The 18929-nt window shown below is 43.5% G+C and overlaps 1 protein-coding gene across 1 annotated transcript in view; it reads right to left on the minus strand.

The window, feature by feature from the left end:
• Positions 1-18929, minus strand: part of Col4a6 (collagen type IV alpha 6 chain) — a 290619-nt gene that overhangs the window by 3688 nt on the left and 268002 nt on the right. Inside the window, exons 30-43 of the mRNA XM_051141160.1 lie at positions 17794-17919; positions 17500-17681; positions 14991-15054; positions 13857-13931; positions 13308-13415; positions 13108-13215; positions 11337-11408; positions 10937-11062; positions 5998-6114; positions 5528-5689; positions 5281-5379; positions 3222-3368; positions 2635-2751; positions 354-545 (exon numbers count right to left, since the gene is read on the minus strand). Coding sequence (XP_050997117.1) covers positions 354-545; positions 2635-2751; positions 3222-3368; positions 5281-5379; positions 5528-5689; positions 5998-6114; positions 10937-11062; positions 11337-11408; positions 13108-13215; positions 13308-13415; positions 13857-13931; positions 14991-15054; positions 17500-17681; positions 17794-17919 — 1695 coding nt within the window. The remainder of the gene's footprint in view (positions 1-353; positions 546-2634; positions 2752-3221; positions 3369-5280; positions 5380-5527; positions 5690-5997; positions 6115-10936; positions 11063-11336; positions 11409-13107; positions 13216-13307; positions 13416-13856; positions 13932-14990; positions 15055-17499; positions 17682-17793; positions 17920-18929) is intronic.

Below are 18929 nucleotides of genomic sequence, written 5' to 3' on the forward strand. Positions count from 1 at the left end.
GCAGGTCCCAGTGCTATTGTTACGAGGAGTCACTAATACTTAATGGAGGCTTAAATATATTTTACATTAGGTGATTCATGAATTCCTTACACCATTCTATGTGATGGGTACTAGAAATAGCTTAGTCCCATTAAGGGAGGATGAAAGCTTGGAGAGGTTGAATAATTTACCCAGAGCATGTATCTCTGAAGTGGTAGGACCAGCATTTGAATCAAAATCCTTTTGACCCCAGAGCTCGTGCTTGTGGCCTACTTCACAACCATGGGTCTATAGAGCTGTGAGAAGAGAAGCAGTCAGTTCTCAGTCCTTGTAGGGACAGGTAACAAGGACTGGCTGTCAGAGCCAGGACTTACCCAGATCCTGGTTATGGGCTTTCTCTTGCCCCTCCACGAACAGCAAGCTGTAACCCACCCATAGCCGGCTCATCCCAATGGGGCACAGTGGCACCTGTTCGGACTGACTGTGTTTTACCAGTGTGTAGCCCACTCTCACACTGTGCCCAGGCCTCCCAGGCCTCCCATAGGGGCCCTGCTTCCCTGGAGCTCCTGAGAAAGAAAGAACATAAAAGTGAGTGTGGTGCAGATGATAGTAACATTAAAACACATGGGGGCACATCATATACGTGTCCTGAGCCACTTGATCCTGATGTCCCCAAGAGCTGCCACTATTATCAGCCTATTCTACAGATGAGGAAATTGAGGCTCATGGAATGAGAACTCTAAGTCATGTGTGCTCAGCTATATAGTTCCCATTTTTAAAGAGTACATCATCCATTACCCTTCTTCAGATACCTGGTTCTAAGAGTAAGTGGAGTGAGGCAGGCAGTGGTGGTGCACGCCTTTAATCCCAGCGCTCAGGAGGCAGAGGCAGGCTTTATGATCACTATGAGTTTGAGGCCAGCCTGGTCTACAAAGTGAGTCCAGGACAACCAAGGCTAACACAGAGAGACCCTGTCTCAAAAAACAAAACCAAACAACCAACCAAACAAAAAAGAGTAAGTGCAGTGGAACCCTTCTCATGGCCAGCTTTGAAGTCTCCTACAGGACATAACTAGCTGCTGAATCAGGAGCATTATACCTAAGATTAGATTAGGACAACGCTTCATCTGTTTCTCTTATCCATAGTGAATATGACCATTGGACTGCAACATTTTACTACTGAGCCTCCGAAGTATTCTCTACGAATGACAAGTGATTTGTTGTCCTTGGTGTAAAAGGGAAGATAAGTAGTACAAGAATCATTAGCTATACCTCATCTCAAGCATTATTGCTTGAGCCATAGCCCTCCATCCATGGTAGAGGTCAGGAGTTTGAAGCCAGCTTGGGCTACACAGTGAGTTTGATGGCAAACTGGACTATGCAGCAAAACACTGGTCAACAAAATAAATAAATAAAGCTGGAGGAGAACCCAGACAAGAATTTGGAGAAGTCTATTGACTTCTTGAATCGTAGAGTACTTTCTTCCATAGGCTGGAGGCTGTGCAGTGTGAAGAGTAGAATTACAACAATGTGGTGGTTGGAATAAGAATGACTGCCATAAGCTCATATAGTTGGATGCTTAGTCACCAGGAATGCCACTGTTTGAGAAGGATTAGGAGGTGTAACCATGCTGGAGGAAGTGGGTCACTGGGGGTAGGCTTGGAGGTTTTCAAAGCTTACACCAAGCCCAAGGTCAGTTGGCAGTCCGCCCTTCTCTTTCCTTCCCCTATCTCTGCCTACAGATCAGGATGTATCTCTCAGCTACTGCTCCAGTGCCTACCTGCCTGCTGCCATGTTCCACTCCAAGATGATAATGAACTTAACCTCTGAAACAGGAAGTAACCTCCCAGTTAAATTCTTTCTTCCATCAGAGTTACCTTGATCATGGTGTTGCTTCACAGCAATGAAGTAGTGACTAAGACAGAAGTTGTTACCTGGAGTGGAGTCTTGCCCTGATGTGACTCTCTTTATTTCATTTAGCAGCGTGCTTTTTAAGAAAAAAACTTTTTCTCTCCTTGAGCACTAGAATGGTTCCCACAAAACATTTCCTTGTGTTCTATTTCTCCTCAAACTATACATTTTGTATCTTTCCTTGTTCTCCCTGCTTCTTTTCATTGTAGAGCTGCATAAAAGCAGTCACAATCACATAGCAGAGTCAATACTAGACTATCTTGAAATTTCCATGGCCAACACCATTAATTCAAAACTCTTCAAGTTAGTCTCAGGCAGATTTTTAGGACAAGGGCAAAAAGAAGCCACATTCTTTGTCAAAATATCACAAGAATGGTCTCTAGACCACTTACTAGTACTATTCCCCTCTGAACTTCATCAGCCAGGAACCCACAGTTCAAATTACCATCAATACTGTATTCCATGCTCCTACTGGGATAGCCCATTAAGCCCTGCTTAAAGCATCCAACCACTTTTCCAGCCCAAAGTCCCAAACTCTTCCATATTTCTGCAACAAAACCATGCTTAAGCCTGTCACAGCAATACCCCAGTATTGGTATGCTTTCTTTCATAAGAGTTGCCTTGGTAATGGTGACTCTTCAAAGCAATATAACACTAAGCCAGACAAGAACTCAGCCTGTGAGTCCCCTCATAGTGGCAAATTCATCACGTGGTTGACTAAATGCCCAAGTTTTGTTCATCTGACCTTCAAATCCTGGAGGTCCTTGTGGTCCAGGGAGACCAGGATCACCAAGGATTCCAGGTGGGCCTGGAAGCCCACTGGGGCCATCATTACCAGGGATTCCAGGTAGACCTTTGGAACCTGCAGGAGAGAAAATCTACAGGATAGGGAAGGGCTCCATATGGAAGGAATATACTCTCTCTCCTCGGACTCATGTGAAGTCCCAGGGAGAGTAATAACTTACTCCTACTGGGGCAAAGCTGGGACTTGGAAGCCATATTTCCTGTACCCAGCCCTGTGCTTTCTCCACTACCTTGCATTCTCTGTTGTCACTCACCACATCCCCTCTATGCCCCAAACAAACTTTAGAGATGGCAGGCTGTCTAGGGGAAAGACTCACATGTTCTCTGAAGGGAAGTATAGTCACTGCCCCCTTATCTTCCTGGCTTTTTCCTTCCCTGTCAAGGAGTTTGGGAGCCTTGTGAAATAGCAACGGAAATGCTTGATGATGAAGTCCCCTTCTTAGAACTGTGCCAAGCTAGTAGCTTCGGTCTCTCAACCAAGGCCTTTCAGCTTCCCAGGGAGTCCCCTTTCTCTGGTGCCACTCTTACCTTGCAGACCTACATAGCCTTGAGATCCAGGGTCTCCTGCGAGGCCAGGGATGCCATCAATGCCTGGCAGACCCAAAGGTCCTGGAGGAACCTGGATAGCTTCGGCAATTGGTGTGTGTCCTGGTGCACCCTGAGGGCCAGAAAAACCTGAGAGCAGGTGGCGAAATAGCATTGTCAGGCTCCAGCAGAGGAGGAACATTGGTGGCCTTTCCTCTGCCTGGCAATCACCAACTAGTTTCTCTTTCTTTCTGTGCTCACAGTCCCCACGTGATGCCTCCAGGACAGAACACATAATCCTTCATAAGACCTTTCCCCATATCCGTCTTAGGGGCTTGGTGGGTCCTTGTGGACAAGGCAGTGAGCAAGTCATATTTATTTTGGCTCCCCATAACCCAGTATGGAATCTTCTAGGTAGAAGGCAGTTAGGAAATGTCTGCTGAAAATATAGTAGGCTGAGACTTGGCTCAGGGATGGAGCAGTTATTTACTTACACACTGGTCAGAATGGACTACCAAAGATACCATAGAGATGTATCTAACACCAGAGGTGCAGTTGGTGTCCCAGCCTAAAAGACCCACCGGAGTCAGCTACTTTACAAATAGAATAACTTGTTTACAAATTCATTAATCAAGTATTTCTTGGGTGCTTACTCTCTGCCAAGGTCCTGGGAGATGAGACTAGAGCAGTGAATGATGGGCCGTTATGGAGATTATGGCCTAGTGATGAAGATGAACAATGCACAATTTGGCAAATACTATTAATTCATCATGCAAATTTTAAGGACTGGGGAGAAAGTGAATAGTGCAATGACAATGGAAAGGAGCATAGGGTCCTATGAGTGGAGGGATCTACTTTAGAGCTACCAGTTGACAGTTAAGATGAAACTACTCAAACATCAGAAGTAATAGAAGGAGCTAGACATTTAAAGAGAGAACCAGGAACATATACAGTATCAATGAGACAGTGCAGGCATCATGGAAATCAATATTGGAGCTCCTCAGAAAACAAAACAAAGCAAAGCAAAACAAAACAAAAAAACTAAAAAGAGAATTGCCATATGATCCATTTGTACCATTTCAGGTAATATACTCACAGTACTCCCAATCAGTATACCACAGAGATACCTACACATCCATATTTATTTCTGTAGTATTCACAATAGCCAAGGTTTGGGACCAACCTAAGTGTCCACTAACAGATGAATGGACAAAGAAAATATGGCACATATGCACAAAGGAATTTTCGTCACCCATAGTGACAAGTGAAGAATGTCATGTACAAGAAAGTGGATATGATTAAAGAGGGGAGGGGAATGGGGTGAAAGCAGGAGGGAGGGAGGGAGGAATGGGAGGATACAAGGGATGGGATAACAATTTAGATGTGATCTGAATAAGTTAATTAGAGAATAAAAAAATTAAGGAACAAAAAAAGAGCATCATGTTATGTGAGCTACATATATGACATAAAAACAGAGGAGGGACTAACTAGGGAAAAGGGAACTAGCAGGAAGGAGAGAAGGGACCAAAAAAAAAAAAAAAGGTAACTGGGGCAGGAAGGAGAGAAGGGATGGACATGGAAGCACCAGGATAAATGAGCCAGACCTAGGATATGAGTAAAAAACAAGTATAATGTGGGAAATCTGAATGTGAGGAAATTACAGTAGCTTGGAGACTTAGGGTGGAGTAATTATTGTGCAACATTGTACCCTAGTCTACTTAAAAATATCCTAGTTAAAAAAAAAAAAGGGAGTAAGTGGGAGAATATTTGAGAAGTCAATGAACAGTAAAGGCACAGGCTGACGTGAGGGGGAAGAGGGAGGTGTTACACATAATTTTGTGGTCCTTGGTTCATTTCTATGCTACAAATAGAATGTCTTGGGTTTTGTTTTGTTTTGTTTGCAACTATATGTAAAAAATAGTTGTTGTTGGGGGAGGAAGGTTACCACATGAGACGTGCTAATGGCTTGGACCTTGAGGTAGCTGCAGAATTGATGCAAAGGGAGCAGATGCAAGGCATGTTGGGAGACACATCCGGGGACTTGCCACGGACTCAGACTCACCTCTTGGACCCGCTTTCCCCTTCGTCCCAGGAAATCCTGGGTCTCCTGGTGGCCCAACCTTGCCAGGAGTCCCCATGAGGCCAGGCTCCCCTCTAGTGCCTGATAAGGGCCAAAGGAAAACAAGTCAGATGTTGATATGGTGGGGATGGACGGAGACTGGGCAGCAGCCCTATCTGTGAGCCTCTTCAGGGCCACTGGGATGTGCAGTGGTGACCGATGGGTCTTGCAGCTGGTGGAACCGGCTTACCTTTCAGTCCTAGATCTCCAGAAAGTCCAGAGAAACCTGGAAGTCCTTGGTTTCCCTTGAGACCTTGAAGGCCTGGAATTCCAGGGAAGCCAGGGTCTCCAGGGTCGCCTTGATCTGAGGATGGCCCAGGGGGACCTGGAGGTCCTGGTCGGCCTGGTTGGCCTAGGGATAAGATTGGGAGAGTGACAAAGTGCAGTGAGATAGGAAACTGCTGAAGGCCTAGGGGATTAGGTAGCTAAAGGCCATTCCTAGCCTTTGCTGCTGTCCATGGAGTTCCCGTGCCCTGACTTTCTGAAACACTTCAGCAAAATACAGCCAGTTCTAGTCCTGTAAAATTTGATGAAAGGAACAAATCGAGGCCAAGCAGATCTATGCATGTCCAGCAACATGGAAAGGGCTGCATTATTTACAAGATTTTTGCCAACATCAAAATAAGGTGTCCAGTTCTGTTTGGGGCTTCTTATTTTTACCTTGTTCTCCATCTAGGCCTGGCCGCCCAGGGTCACCAGGCTTTCCTGTTATGACTGAGGACAAGGAGATGCCTGGGGCTCCAGGGGCACCAGCAGGACCTTGGAGACCTGGGAAACCTGTAAAGAATAAATAAAATGGGGTTGAGTGGGCTTCCCATGTCCAGGAAAGGGCCAAATGCTCTCAGAAAATGGAGGTCATTGAGATAGCTGCAATTCCAAAAAAACCAGCAGAGGGCTCTCTTCCACGCATCGTAACTTCCCAGCAAGCTGAAAATTAAGGCTCAGACTCTTTCTTTCCAGCGAGAGAGCTTTGTTTTATTGGGAGAGAGCTATGGAAATTTCTAGCTTCCCAAGTTCACTGGTGACAGAAATATTTTAGGCTGTTTTCCTCTAGATCAGAAATAAAAGAAAGCATGGCTGAGCAGCTGGAATTTCAGTTTTCCAAGTGTTGTTCTGAAACACACTGGTCTGTCAAACAGATTCCTAACCATCAATTCTGTCTGATGCCGCCCAAAAGTTATGGTTACTGTATGACGGAAGCCAGACCACCCAGAACAGAGGCTGGAAGAGTACCAGTGATCCTCCTGCAGGTACTAGGTTTCCCTGGCTATCTTCTGGCACTTCTAGGCAAACAAGAACAACAACAAAGTCAAGTCTTTTATAGGTGACTCATGTTAGTGGAATTACTGCTCAGTTGCTTGTTGAACATATCTTGCTGTGCCACATCTTTATCCCCCTTTGGCCAAAGCATATAGTCATGTATTGGAGCTTCCATACTAGTTTACATGTTTTTGATTTGTGGAGCAATTTCTACTGTGTGTTAAAAACAAAACTCTCATCAGATGACAAAATAGTTATCTACCGTGTGCTAAATACACATATGGCAATTGTGATGAGGAAACATCAAAACTGTCTATACACATGTGAAAGTGTGGAACAAATGTGTTAACTGGCATATTCTAATGGATAGTCAAATAAAATTCAGTATAATTTGCCTGATAAAAACCTGCTGGTTGAGATTCCATTTTTGTGTGTGAGAGACAATATTAAAAATATTATTACCCAATTCCCCATCTTATATTCATCTTTTTAAAAACTGGTAAACCAATATAAACTTGTAAAGAGCGACGGTAGAGTAGCCAGAGCAGCTGCTTAAAAATAGCTCATTAGTACGTTGAATCACAAGGAAAACTAGAGATTAAAAATGTTGATTTTGAGAAAAAACTCCTTTTGCTTTTAGGTCTCTATAAGAAAAGACACATGAAAGCTACACGTTGCTACGGGCAGTACTGTCAGTTGTGTCACGATGACTCTCTGGAGTACTTTTCTTTCTCATTGAGGTAAGGATCTGAAAAGAAAGATACATTGCATGCTTTTTCCTGGAAGCAGAGCTTTATACATGTCTATGTGCTTATGGCATGTATTTATATCAGCCAAAATTATACAAAACCAACAAGCACAATACCATATAACCACACAGAATGGGGTAAGCCCGGGCAGCTCACAAAATCTATGAGTTCCCATGTCAGTTTTCTAAAGACTTGCATGCCCTTTATCTGCTTCTTGACTTTCTAAGTATATTAATATATCATCAAATATTAAATACATATACTACTGGTCTAAAGTAGTACCAAAGCCTCATATTTTAAACAACTTACCATTATAGTGTGAATGTTTTGGGGGGGGGTGTGCCACAGTGCATGAGTGGAGTCCAGAGGACAGCTCTGTGGAGTTGGCTCTCCCCTTCAACCTTTACTTTGGTTCCAGGGGTGACGCTCAGGTTGTCATGCTTATATTTTAGGTGCCTTTACCCGCTGAACATTTTGAAGGTCTTGTATGCTTTATTTTTTAATTACAATTAAAATGTTCTGAATAAGGAACTGAAAATGTCAGAAAACCATTTTGCTAACTCATTCCAATGCCCAAACCTGAGAAACTCTAAATACATAATTGTGGGCTCTAAGGATTTAATGCAACTATGAAAAGAACAGTCTAATTGCAGATCATTTAGCTAAAGGTATTGTGAGCACAGGGGATGAAATGTTCTTAGGCTCAGTCTGTTTTACTTCCACTACCAAATCACAGTTTCCTCTGGTGGGCACGATACATGCTGTATTCTTTTTGAAACAAATTGTTTCAGTAAAGAATAATCCAGGTACGGTGAACACATCTGTACTCCACTGTCCCACTAAAGGAAAATGAAGATGCCATTCATTATTTTGGTAATTATGTGTGTAGTCTCCATAGACTCTACCCCCTCTTCTTGGAGACAACCATTCTCAAATTCTGTGTTCACTTCCTCCCTTTACATCATAATTTCTTCATGAATATTTGCACCTCTAAACAGTATGTTGGTTGTTTTGCTTATTTCGAACATCTAATGAGACAACCACCCCAAATGTATTCCTTTGTGGCATGTTGCCCTTCATAATTATACTTCTGTGCTGTTTACTATAATTATAATTATGATTTTATGTCAGCTAAAGTAAATGAGTAATTTGATAACCAGAATTTCACAGTCAAGATTTAGAAACAGAAAAGGAAATGCCATATGCTTCCATCTGGTTCCCTCTTCTCTATGTCTTGGGCAAGAAGCCACAGTTGCTCTGCAGTTTCAGCCTCGGCTTTGAGCCTTCCTCTGGAGAAGCTCCTGGCTTTCTCCAAAAGAACAAGTTTGCCCAGACCAAAGGAAAGATTAAACACAGAAACAACAGATGTCTCCATTCAAAATGCATCAGGAAATGAATTAATGTGTGAATATAGTTTCTGAGAAACATACATACACTATGTAAACAGCAAGTGTGCTGAGATCTCAGACCCCAAATACACTACATATTGTAGATATCACTTTTCAAGTAGCATGAAATAGCATGGTGCCCAGTGTTTCTGGTGCGTCTGCTAGGCACTGAGATATGTTCTTTGAGTCACATTACATTACTGTTCATAGAATGGTGCGTGTGTGGGTGTTCCTCCAATCCCCTGTTCCCCAGAATAATGACATTCAAAATATTCTTTATAATATCTAGGTCATATAGCTAGGCTTTTCTCTGACTAGCTCATAACTTAAAATAACCCATTTGTATTATTCTATTTTTGTTTTTGTTTTTTGTTTTTTTGAGACAGGGTCTCTCTGTGTAGCAGTGGCTGTCCTGAACTCGCTTTGTAGACCAGGCTGGCCTTGAGCTCACAGCTATCTGCCTGCCTCTGCCTCCTAAGTGCTGGGATTAAAGGCATGTGCCACCCTGCCCAACTTGTATTATTCTTAATTGTGCCATGTGGCTGGTGATCTGTGTTCAGGTGCCACAAGACCATTCTCTTCATGTTGGCTGAGTCTCTCATGGTTGTTTCTCTCCCAGAATTCTTGCTGCCTACCAGATGTCCCACCTCCTGTTTTCTCCCTAAGCTGTAGACCATCACATTTATTATTGACAAGTTCTACATCCATACAGTACACAGGATATTCCTTCTATAATTCCTCTTTTTAGTCCAATAAAAGGCTCTTTTTCTTTCAACAATAAACTAATATAAAATAACAACAATTATGAAAGCTATTAGGAAGGGTTTATATTCCCAATGTCCAGTCTTTATGGATTTGGCAACTTTGGAAAAATATTCTATTATATATCCTAATTCAGACTTAAAAGGGGGAAGAGTTGGCATAATCTTATTGTGCACTGTGTACAGTTTACCCTTGTTAATTCAAATGCTGATTTCTCTACCCTACTATCTGGTTTCAATCTGCACATGGCATTGTTATATTTATTCTAAGTATCTCCTGTCTCAAGTTTGTATGAACATGCCCACCATTTGTTCTCTTTATTGCCAATAAAATGCTGACCAGGCAAAACATAGAGAGGATAGGGTGGGACATCCCAGTACAGCAAGAGGAGGAGAGAGAAAGGAAGTGCAGGATTAAGCCATGAGGACAGGACAAGAAAGCATCAGGAGAGGTGAACTGGAGCCAGGAGATGATTAAAAATGCAAGTATAGTGGGAAATTTGGCTGGGAGGAAGCTAGACTAGCTTGGAGGTTTAGGATGGGGTAATTACTGCTCAGTATTGTGCTCTAGGCTAATTAAATAAATCATAATCTCCATGTGTCATTACTTGGGTAAATAGCTGGCTCAAGATAAACTGCTGCCATACTAAATTTATGATTTATATAACAAATCATAAATAATAGGAGAGAGAGAGAGAGAGAGAGAGAGAGAGAGAGAGAGAGAGAGAGAGAGAGAGAGAGAGAGAGAGGTAGAATTTGAACTTAGAGGTCATACTTTTAGCCATGAAGTTATGATGCATTCATTTTCTGCTTTACTTCTAGTGGGAGACATGTGGGTCTCCAGAACAGTGCTAAGGAGGCTGAAGAATAAGACATTCTTTTTTTTTTTTTTTTTTAAGCAGAAGGATCCAGAGGGCCCTAGAAACCTACAAGAAGAACATTATGATAGGCAGATTTGGGCCCAATGGTCCTGCTCAAACTAAGGCACCAGCCAAAGACAATACAGGCCGTAAACTTCAACCCCCTGCCCAGATCTAGCCAATGGAATAAGACATTCTTAATAGCTGTCAGATTTTAGAGATGGACACCCGGGAACTTCAAGCAAGATGGGGAGCTGAGATCAGGGTGGTAACTGTAGCTAAGATCTCACTAACTAGACAAACACTGGTCCTGTAGAAGCATTCATCCTGGCTTCCAGCCAGTATGAAGAAGTTCAGAGCTTACCTGGAAAAAGCCAGGGGAACTAGAGGCTAGAGAACGCATGGTAGGAATAGCCTATCACTTCTTCTTTGCAGTCTTTATTAAGGGCTTTTAGACTCTCAAGATGTAAAGAGAAGCACAAGTGTCCCCTCTGAACCAGATGGCCCTGATCAACTCCAAACCGTGCTCCTCTGCCAAGGCCCCGTTCCGCTTCTACAAGGCTTGACTTGGGCTCACTTACCTCCTTCACCTTTTTGTCCCTTTGAACCTTGTTTCCCTGGGTCTCCGATGACAATTCCTGCCACTCCCTTTTCCCCTTTGGGTCCAGGCAGGCCAGCAGGCCCAGGAACACCAGTGATACTGGTTCCTAGGTAGAAATGCAGAGGGAGGGGTCAGAGCTCAGAGGGAGACAACCCTCAGGCCTAATTGTCTTCCTTATGGCCTGGAAGAAGAGCTTATTCTCACAGAAAGGCAAAACATCTTCTCTCCTCCTCACATAAAGAAACTTCCAGTTGAAGACTGGTGAGGAGATCTGAGTCCCAGGATATAGGATATACTACAGTCAAGAACACACGGGCAACCCCTTCCAGGCACCTGGAAGTGCTTTATGTATTTAACCTTGACATTCAGGCCTTTCTTACCTGGAGTACCATGGGTGCCCTTGGTTCCTGGCAGTCCATTCAGCCCATGTAAACCAGGAAGTCCAGGGAATCCTGAGGAGAGAAAGCATCAGAAATGGCTGTGTCTTTCTTGAGGCATGACTTGATGCCCTTGGAAGAAGTGCCGGCTTTGACTATCCACCTTGCACCTTGAGTTCTCAGGATGCTTATAAAGGCCATTGCAGGGCGAGCAGTTAATAAGCTGTTGAAGTTTAGATCTAAAACGTCTCCCAAAGGCCCCCAAATTGGAGAATTATTCCCTAGTAATGCTATGTTCAAAGACAAGGCTTTCAGAAAAATCATTGAATTACAATGATTCTGCCTTTAGAGATGTGTTAATTCCAAAATTCATAAGCTATTGAGTGGTAGAAGAACTTATGAAGTGGGGCCTAATTGAAAGAAGTAGTTAATTCGAGGCATGTCATGAAAGAGGTGGTTTTTTTGTCTTTAAATCAAATAGAATATTTTTATTTTTAAAATGAAATTGTTTAGGGTATTATGCCATGTTTAGTATATTGGTGCATAGGAAATTGGTGCATACAGTTTAGGACAGTAACATCTTTTTTTTCCTTTCTTTTTTTATTTTTTAATTTTATTTTATTAATTTATTCCTATGTTTTTTCCTGCACTGTTCTTCCTGCTTCCAGCTCACCATGAGGTAAGCAGCCTAGCTCTACAACACACTTGCTATCGTGATATCCTCCCTTACCACAGGTCCAGATACAATGAAGCCAAATGACAGTTGTTGACTAAAACCAATAAATATGTCCCCCTGCTTTTCTTGGTTTGCTGTTGTTTTGTTTGAGATAGTTTCATGTATCCCAGGGTACCTATAACTCTTTACGTAGCTGAATGTGACCTTGAACTCCTCATCTTTCTGCATCTACATCCAGAGTGCAGAGATTACAGGTGTTTTCCGTCACTCCTGGTTTATGATGTGCTAGAGATTGAACATAGGGATTTGCATATGTTGGGCAAGCACTCTGCCAACTGAGCTACATCCTTGCCGCCACCCCCCCCCATCCACAGTAGATATTTTTTAATAGAATGTAGGAATAGCAATCTTAAGACCTTGAACTGCTTGCTCCCAGAAACTGGGTCTAGAGATTTGCTGCTCTATCACTAAAGCAGAGAAAGACAATGTATATGAGGGCAATAGCTTCCTGCTATGGCTTTTTATAGTTAGTTACACCTCTCATTTCTATGATCAGATACTTGACACAAGCAGCTTAAAAGAGGAAAACCTTATTTTTGGTTTGCAATTTGAGGGTACCATCTATGATGTTGAGGAAAATATGGCAGCAGGGACTAAAGGAAGCACCCATGGCCATGAAGCAGATGGCAATGGATTCTGGTTCTCACCTTTCTCCTACTTTGTTCAGTCCATGACCCCAGCCAATGGCAATGGCACCTCCTGTAGTTAAGGTGGGCCTGCCTACCTCAGTTAACTCAATCTAGGTAATTCCTCACAGGTTCATCTAAAGGCTAGCTTAACTATATTTTCCCTTAAAAGGTGTCCCCAAAGCTTGTCTCCTATGTGATTTTAGATCTTATCAAGTTGGCGGTATTAACCATTACACTTGGATATAGTTTTAATGTGTTCCCCAAAGTCCCCATTGTGATGATAGTAGGAGGGGATGGGATCTTTAAGAGGTGAGGTTTAGTGAAAGTTTGTTTTGTCCCTGGAATGTTCCACAAAAGACACTTGAAGAAAAGACACTTCCTCCCATTTCCTGCTAACAAACACACATACCTTTAGGTCCTATTAATCCAGAAGGTCCAGGGTGGCCAATTGACCCCAGATGGCCAGATGAACCTGGGAGGCCTGGGTCTCCTCTCATACCTGAAATCCCTTGAAATCCTAAATGGGAAACCAAGGTGGACATCAAAATAGGGTATGGCTTGAAGCTAATGCTAATTTCTGCAGAATAAAGTTTTCAAGCAGCATCGTACCTGGGGAGCCAGGAAGGCCAGGATCTCCAGCGATACCAACTTTTCCATCATCACCTTTGTTTCCTGGGTAACCTCTATCACCAACTAGTCCATCTTTTCCCTTTACTCCTATAAGAGGAAAAAAATGCTGAATGATTAGCCTCCATTTCTGGAATTGGGTTCCTCCATGGGAAACGTGAGTAGGAAGGCGAGAAAAGCTCGAAATGTCGAGGGAGCTTGATTCAGTGATGAAACTCTGGGAACGATTATGGCAGTTGTTTTCATATTTAGGAGCTGTCACCCAGCTGAGAAGTAAGTAGAGTTTTTCTGGGTTCCTTTCAGAGGCGAGAATGAGGGACTAAAATGTTTGTACAGCAAACTTTAGATGAAAGTATGTAAAATCAGTTTTTGGGCGGTACACCATGCTAAAGGTCCTTATCAGCATGTAAATCAGTTTGGTTGGGAAAACTCGATGGAAGTTGAAGAACTTGGAGCTGATCCACAGAAGTCTTTCTTAGTCCTCAGTTCTGGAGCATTTCTGAGATATGGACAAAAATATCTCAGCCTTACCTTTAAAACCCAATTCTCCAGGCTGTCCCCTGGGTCCTGGGACCCCAGAAATCCCGAGTGTCTGGCCTTGATCTCCTGCAGGTATAAAAAGTAAAATTTAAATGATCAGGAGAAACAATTGTTCACTTTTTCCACCAAACCAGTCTTTTCAATGTATTTTCCCTCAATTCTGATTCAATATGGCCTCCTCCTCCTCCTCCTTTATCTGGATTTATTATTATGTATACAGCGCTCTGCCTGCATATACACCTGCAGGCCAGAAGAGGGCATCAGATCACATTACAGATGGCTGTGAGTCACCATGTGGTTGCTGGGAATTGAACTCAGGACCTCTGGAAGAGCAGTCAGTGCTCTTAACAGCTGAGCCATCTCTCCAGTGCAAGGGAGCTTCTTGACAAAACCACATGCTTCGATAAAAGAACCTGGGATGCTACCATCCTACTGGCACGAGCCATTCTTTTTTATTAAGTGAGTCGTTTCTTTGCTTTTCTTTCTTTTTAAAACATTTTTTTTAATATTATTTATACAGTATTCTGCCCACATGTGTGTCCACCACAAGAAGGTACCAGATCTCATTACAGGTGGTTGTTAGCCACCATGTGGTTGCTGGGAATTGAACTCAAGACCTTTGGAAAAGCAAATTGTGCTCTTAACCTCTGAGCCATCTCTCCAGCCCAAGCCATCCTTAGACACAGCGCTCTTCTATTGGAAACACATCTCTAGGTCCAGTACATGTGAGAAAATGGTAAATGATCCCTGAAACACTACCAGAATGGAATAGTGATTCACGTAAAGAAGAGACTTGTTCCTGCTAAGGGGCCTGTGTTCATCAGTGGAAGAGCTGAAGTTCTGTGCTGTTGTTTTGATGGGTCAAAATACAAAGCCAAAGGAATGCTTTTTTTGCGAGTGGGTGGGGGGAGGCGTTAAAGCCTGGAAGAGATTTTGGCAGGCACCACTGTTGTTGGCATTGTCTTTGAGGATCAAGGATTGCAGAGGGTGTTTGGTTAAATGAGAAACATAAACCAAATTCATATTTCCCCTAAACACAGCTTTCCCTACTCCTAAGTTGTAGATTGGTAAAGCATTACCTTGGTCTAGGCAAACACATCAAAAGAGAAAATGTTCCTTCCTTACCTTTTAAGCCTGGGATACCAGGTGCTCCCCGGGGGCCAGAAGTCCCAATTTGGCCCTGTGAACCCTTCAAGGCAATATGGAAATCATTATTTCTGCCTAGAGCTCAGAGATGCACACCATCTTGCCTCTGTCCCCCAACCCCTAGTTATTGCCTGAGAGAGGCTGATTACACATTCTGTTTTAGGCAGAGCAGGGGATATATCTTAAAAATGGGAAGGTGCTGAGCCACGGGCATACTTAGGGTTAGCAGGGGAATATTTCATCCGCAAATCCCTCCTAGTCATGTCATTTGTAACTTCTTACTCCCTGTCAGAATTGAAATCATAGTGACTCAGTGCATGGCTGCATTGATTGTTCTCAGAAAATGGAGAACATGACCCCTGGGCCAAGCACTCAATGGACTCTGCAGGTACTTAGCTACCACCACTCTGGCCAAAGCTCTAGGGTCGTCTCACATAATCATTGCTTTAGCCTGGTATGATTGTGCATGTCTATAATCTCAGCACTCAGGAAACAGAGGCGGGAACTTTGCAAGTTCCAGAAAAGCCTTGACTACACAATGAGACCCTGTCTCAAAACTGGAAAAACAAAACAATCAAAAACACCATCTTGCTTTACTAAGCAGGGCCAGACCTCTGCTGCAGGCTGTACAAGGAACAGGAGATTGTCCTGTTACCTAGCAGGCTGTAAGCATGCAGGTGCTAGTCTGCATTTGAATGAATAGATCCATACTCACAGTAAAAGTCACCTGCACTCATTGGCAGCTTTTGGACACATGCTCCTTCTGGGGAGTGTCTGTGACAGCTGCTTTCGGCTGTTCTCAAGGTATGTAGCATGGTTTGAGGTATTTGGAGATGTACTCAGTAAAACTGTATTCCATCTAATGCTTTGCACAGGAGGCTGAGCAATGGGCTGGGTCACTGTGTTCTTTGGACCACTTCCCAGGGTGCTCCCACTACTCTCCCTGTTTTCTGGCCTGGCTTCATATAGCACATTGCCATAAGTACAGATGTTCCTAATGTGGTGGGATGCCTGCCTCCCCAAATGCATCCCCATTTTGTTTCTCTCTCCTCCTCGGTGGGTTGTCAAGACCTTAAGTCTAGAATGACTTCTTTGGATAATGTTTCAGCCATGTAAGTCTATCCTCTTTACCAGATGGACTGGTGCTTTTGAAAGGCAAGAATTTGCTTGTAGGGAGCACAGGTGGTTTGGGCCCCATGATCAGACCACTATTAATGTTGAACATGCAATGTGTCTGAGACAATGTTAAGTTTTTCGCATGCCTCATCTCACTTAATTTTTGCTAGTGTCTAAAAGAAGTTTCGATTTTACTCTACTATTTTTAATAGATGAAAAAAATTAATTATGCAAGGTACACAAGATCACAGAGCAAAAGGGTGATGGATCAGTCTGACATTCCAATTCAAGCCCATCTGTGTCAAACCTACTCTAGTTTACTCTGTCTTTTAAGATTTATGTTTTCAAGTTTTTATTTGCATGTATGTGAGAGAGGGGAGAGCGAGAAAGGAGAGAGAGAGAGAGAGAGAGAGAGAGAGAGAGAGAGAGAGAGAGAGAGAGAGAGAGAGAGAGAGAATATACCATGTAAGCCAAAGAATTCTTTGGATCCCCTGGAGCTGTAGTTCATAGGTGGTTGTAAGTCACCCAAAGTGAGTGCTGAGGACCAGATTTGAGTCTTCTAGTAGAGAAGCAAGCACTTTTAACCATCTCTATTGCCCATACCCTGCCTTTAAAAAGCCCAGATAACCTAGACTTGATTTTTTGCTAGTTGTCCTCTGTGGTACTTCAAACACTTTATTAAACCATAAAGAAATCTCTGAATGCTAGGCTCAGAGATGTATCTCAGTGGTAGAGCACTTGCGTGGGGTGCTTGAGGCCATAAACTGAACCCCGAGTAAAAACCAAAACCCTACGCTCATTTCTTGTTGGGCATGGTGATGCAAACCTGTAATCCTGGCCCTTGTAAAGGTAAGGCAGGATTATTATGAGTCCAAGGTCTCCCCGGACAGCATGGTAAAACCTTGCTTTAACACCCTTCCTTACAATCTGTGAAGTCTTACAATATGTCCAGCTTAATGTGGGATGCTTGGCTGTGGGGTGCAAATCAAAAGGCTTATTAGGCAATTCTTCTCAATCCAGGGAATCTCACTGAAGAATCAACTAGGAGTGGTTCCAATGCAAAATGGCTTGCCAGGCCAGCAGGAGACCAGCAACTTATGATGCCATGGTGCCTTGACGAGCAGGCGGAGGTGCTGGAGACTGCAAAGTGGGCAGGGGACAAGTAGGCAGGGAGCAAGACCCAGGGGAAGGAATGCTGAGGGAAATGGTTAAGAAGATGTGTCAAATGCACAGAGAACAAGGGCTTTGAGGTTATCTTGAGAACAGGGGTTGGGAAGCAGCCTGGAATCAGAAAGAGTCCAGAACAAGGGGCATGTGCCCATACCGTGAAAGTTCTGTTGCGGTGAAGAAGCAAGACTCTGGATAAACTTACACTTTTTCCTGGCATTCCTGGGAAACCTACAATCCCCAGGGACCCTTTGAGGCCAGGTAGTCCTCCTTTCCCCTCAGATCCAGGGGAACCTGGTCTCCCACCGTGTCCTTTGATAGTACTGGATGGTCCTGGAGCTCCAGGTGGGCCTGGTAACCCTGGGAAGCCAGGCTCTCCTTTGTCACCTGGGAAAGAAGCAAAGCATATTAGAAAAAAAGGGGAAGCAATCCCCCCAAAAGGTGTTGTCTAGGTACAGGTGCCTCATGAGAAATGCTCCCAAGCATCCCGTCTCAGCACCTGTGGGCCCAGGGAATCCATCTGATCCAGCAGAACCTCGCGAGCCTTTTTCTCCTTTGAACCATAGGTTCAGCATTCCAGGTCTTAGACTGGATATACCAACTGGGCCTGGATCCCCTCTTTCTCCTGAAGGGAGGCAGATCAAGCAGGCATCACAAGAGAGACAGTTTACACACAAAGGCACACACTTAAGAAGTGCTGGCCTTTCATATTGGTTTTTTCCCACATCACTCCCAGCCCAGTTTCTAGGTCTTTCTGTCCCCGTCCACACTCCTCCCTCTAACTCTGCATTTCCATGTATGCTCTCTCTTTCTCTAGACCCAAAGTCGTCAGTAACTTCAGACCCTACTCAGAATTCTCTTCCATGGATGATCTAGGAGTGTATAGTGGAGGGCTCCATTTTGGTGAGTAAGTGTCTGCCAAAGATCTGGGTGGTAAAGTTTGAGGGAGGGACCTTTTATGTGTTTAGCTGAGTGGGAAACTGTCAAGTGACTGGGTACAGCTCTTGAAGGGGACTGTGGAGCTCTCATTCCTATTTCTTTCCCAGTTTTGTTTCCCAGCGGCCACAGAGTAAGTTCCATTCCATGATGTACTGTGCCACCACAGGTCCCAAACCAACACTAGCGAATGATCATTGATGGAGTCCTCTGAAACCAAGATCTAAAACAAGACTTTTTCTTCTTATAAACTCTTTATGCTAGGGGTTTTTTCCAGTACTCAGACGCTAACATAGTCCCTAACACGTAGTGTTAATTCTGAAATGAGCAGTCTTTTGGTTTCAAAAGACTTAATTCAGAGGTCCAAATTTTTGACTAATACAGAGTTGGCATTCAGCCAGGCCCAGTGACACACACCTGTAATCCCACCACCTAGGGAGGCAGAGGTTGGCAGGTCTCTGTGAGTTCGAGGCCAGCCTGGTCTACAAAATGAGTCCAGGACACCCTGTCTCGAAACAAACAAACAAACAAAAAACAAAAAACAAAAAGACAAAACCCCCCAAACAAACAACCCCCCCCCAAACAGAGTTGGTATTCACCACAAGAATGACAAAGTTGACAAGCAAAAACAAAATACACATTGAAAAACAAAGTGGTTGTTTTGGAATCCCTCTGTGTGTCTTTGTCTCTGTTTGTCTG

Source organism: Acomys russatus, chromosome X, assembly GCF_903995435.1.
Source record: "Acomys russatus chromosome X, mAcoRus1.1, whole genome shotgun sequence".
Lineage (NCBI taxonomy): Eukaryota > Metazoa > Chordata > Mammalia > Rodentia > Muridae > Acomys > Acomys russatus.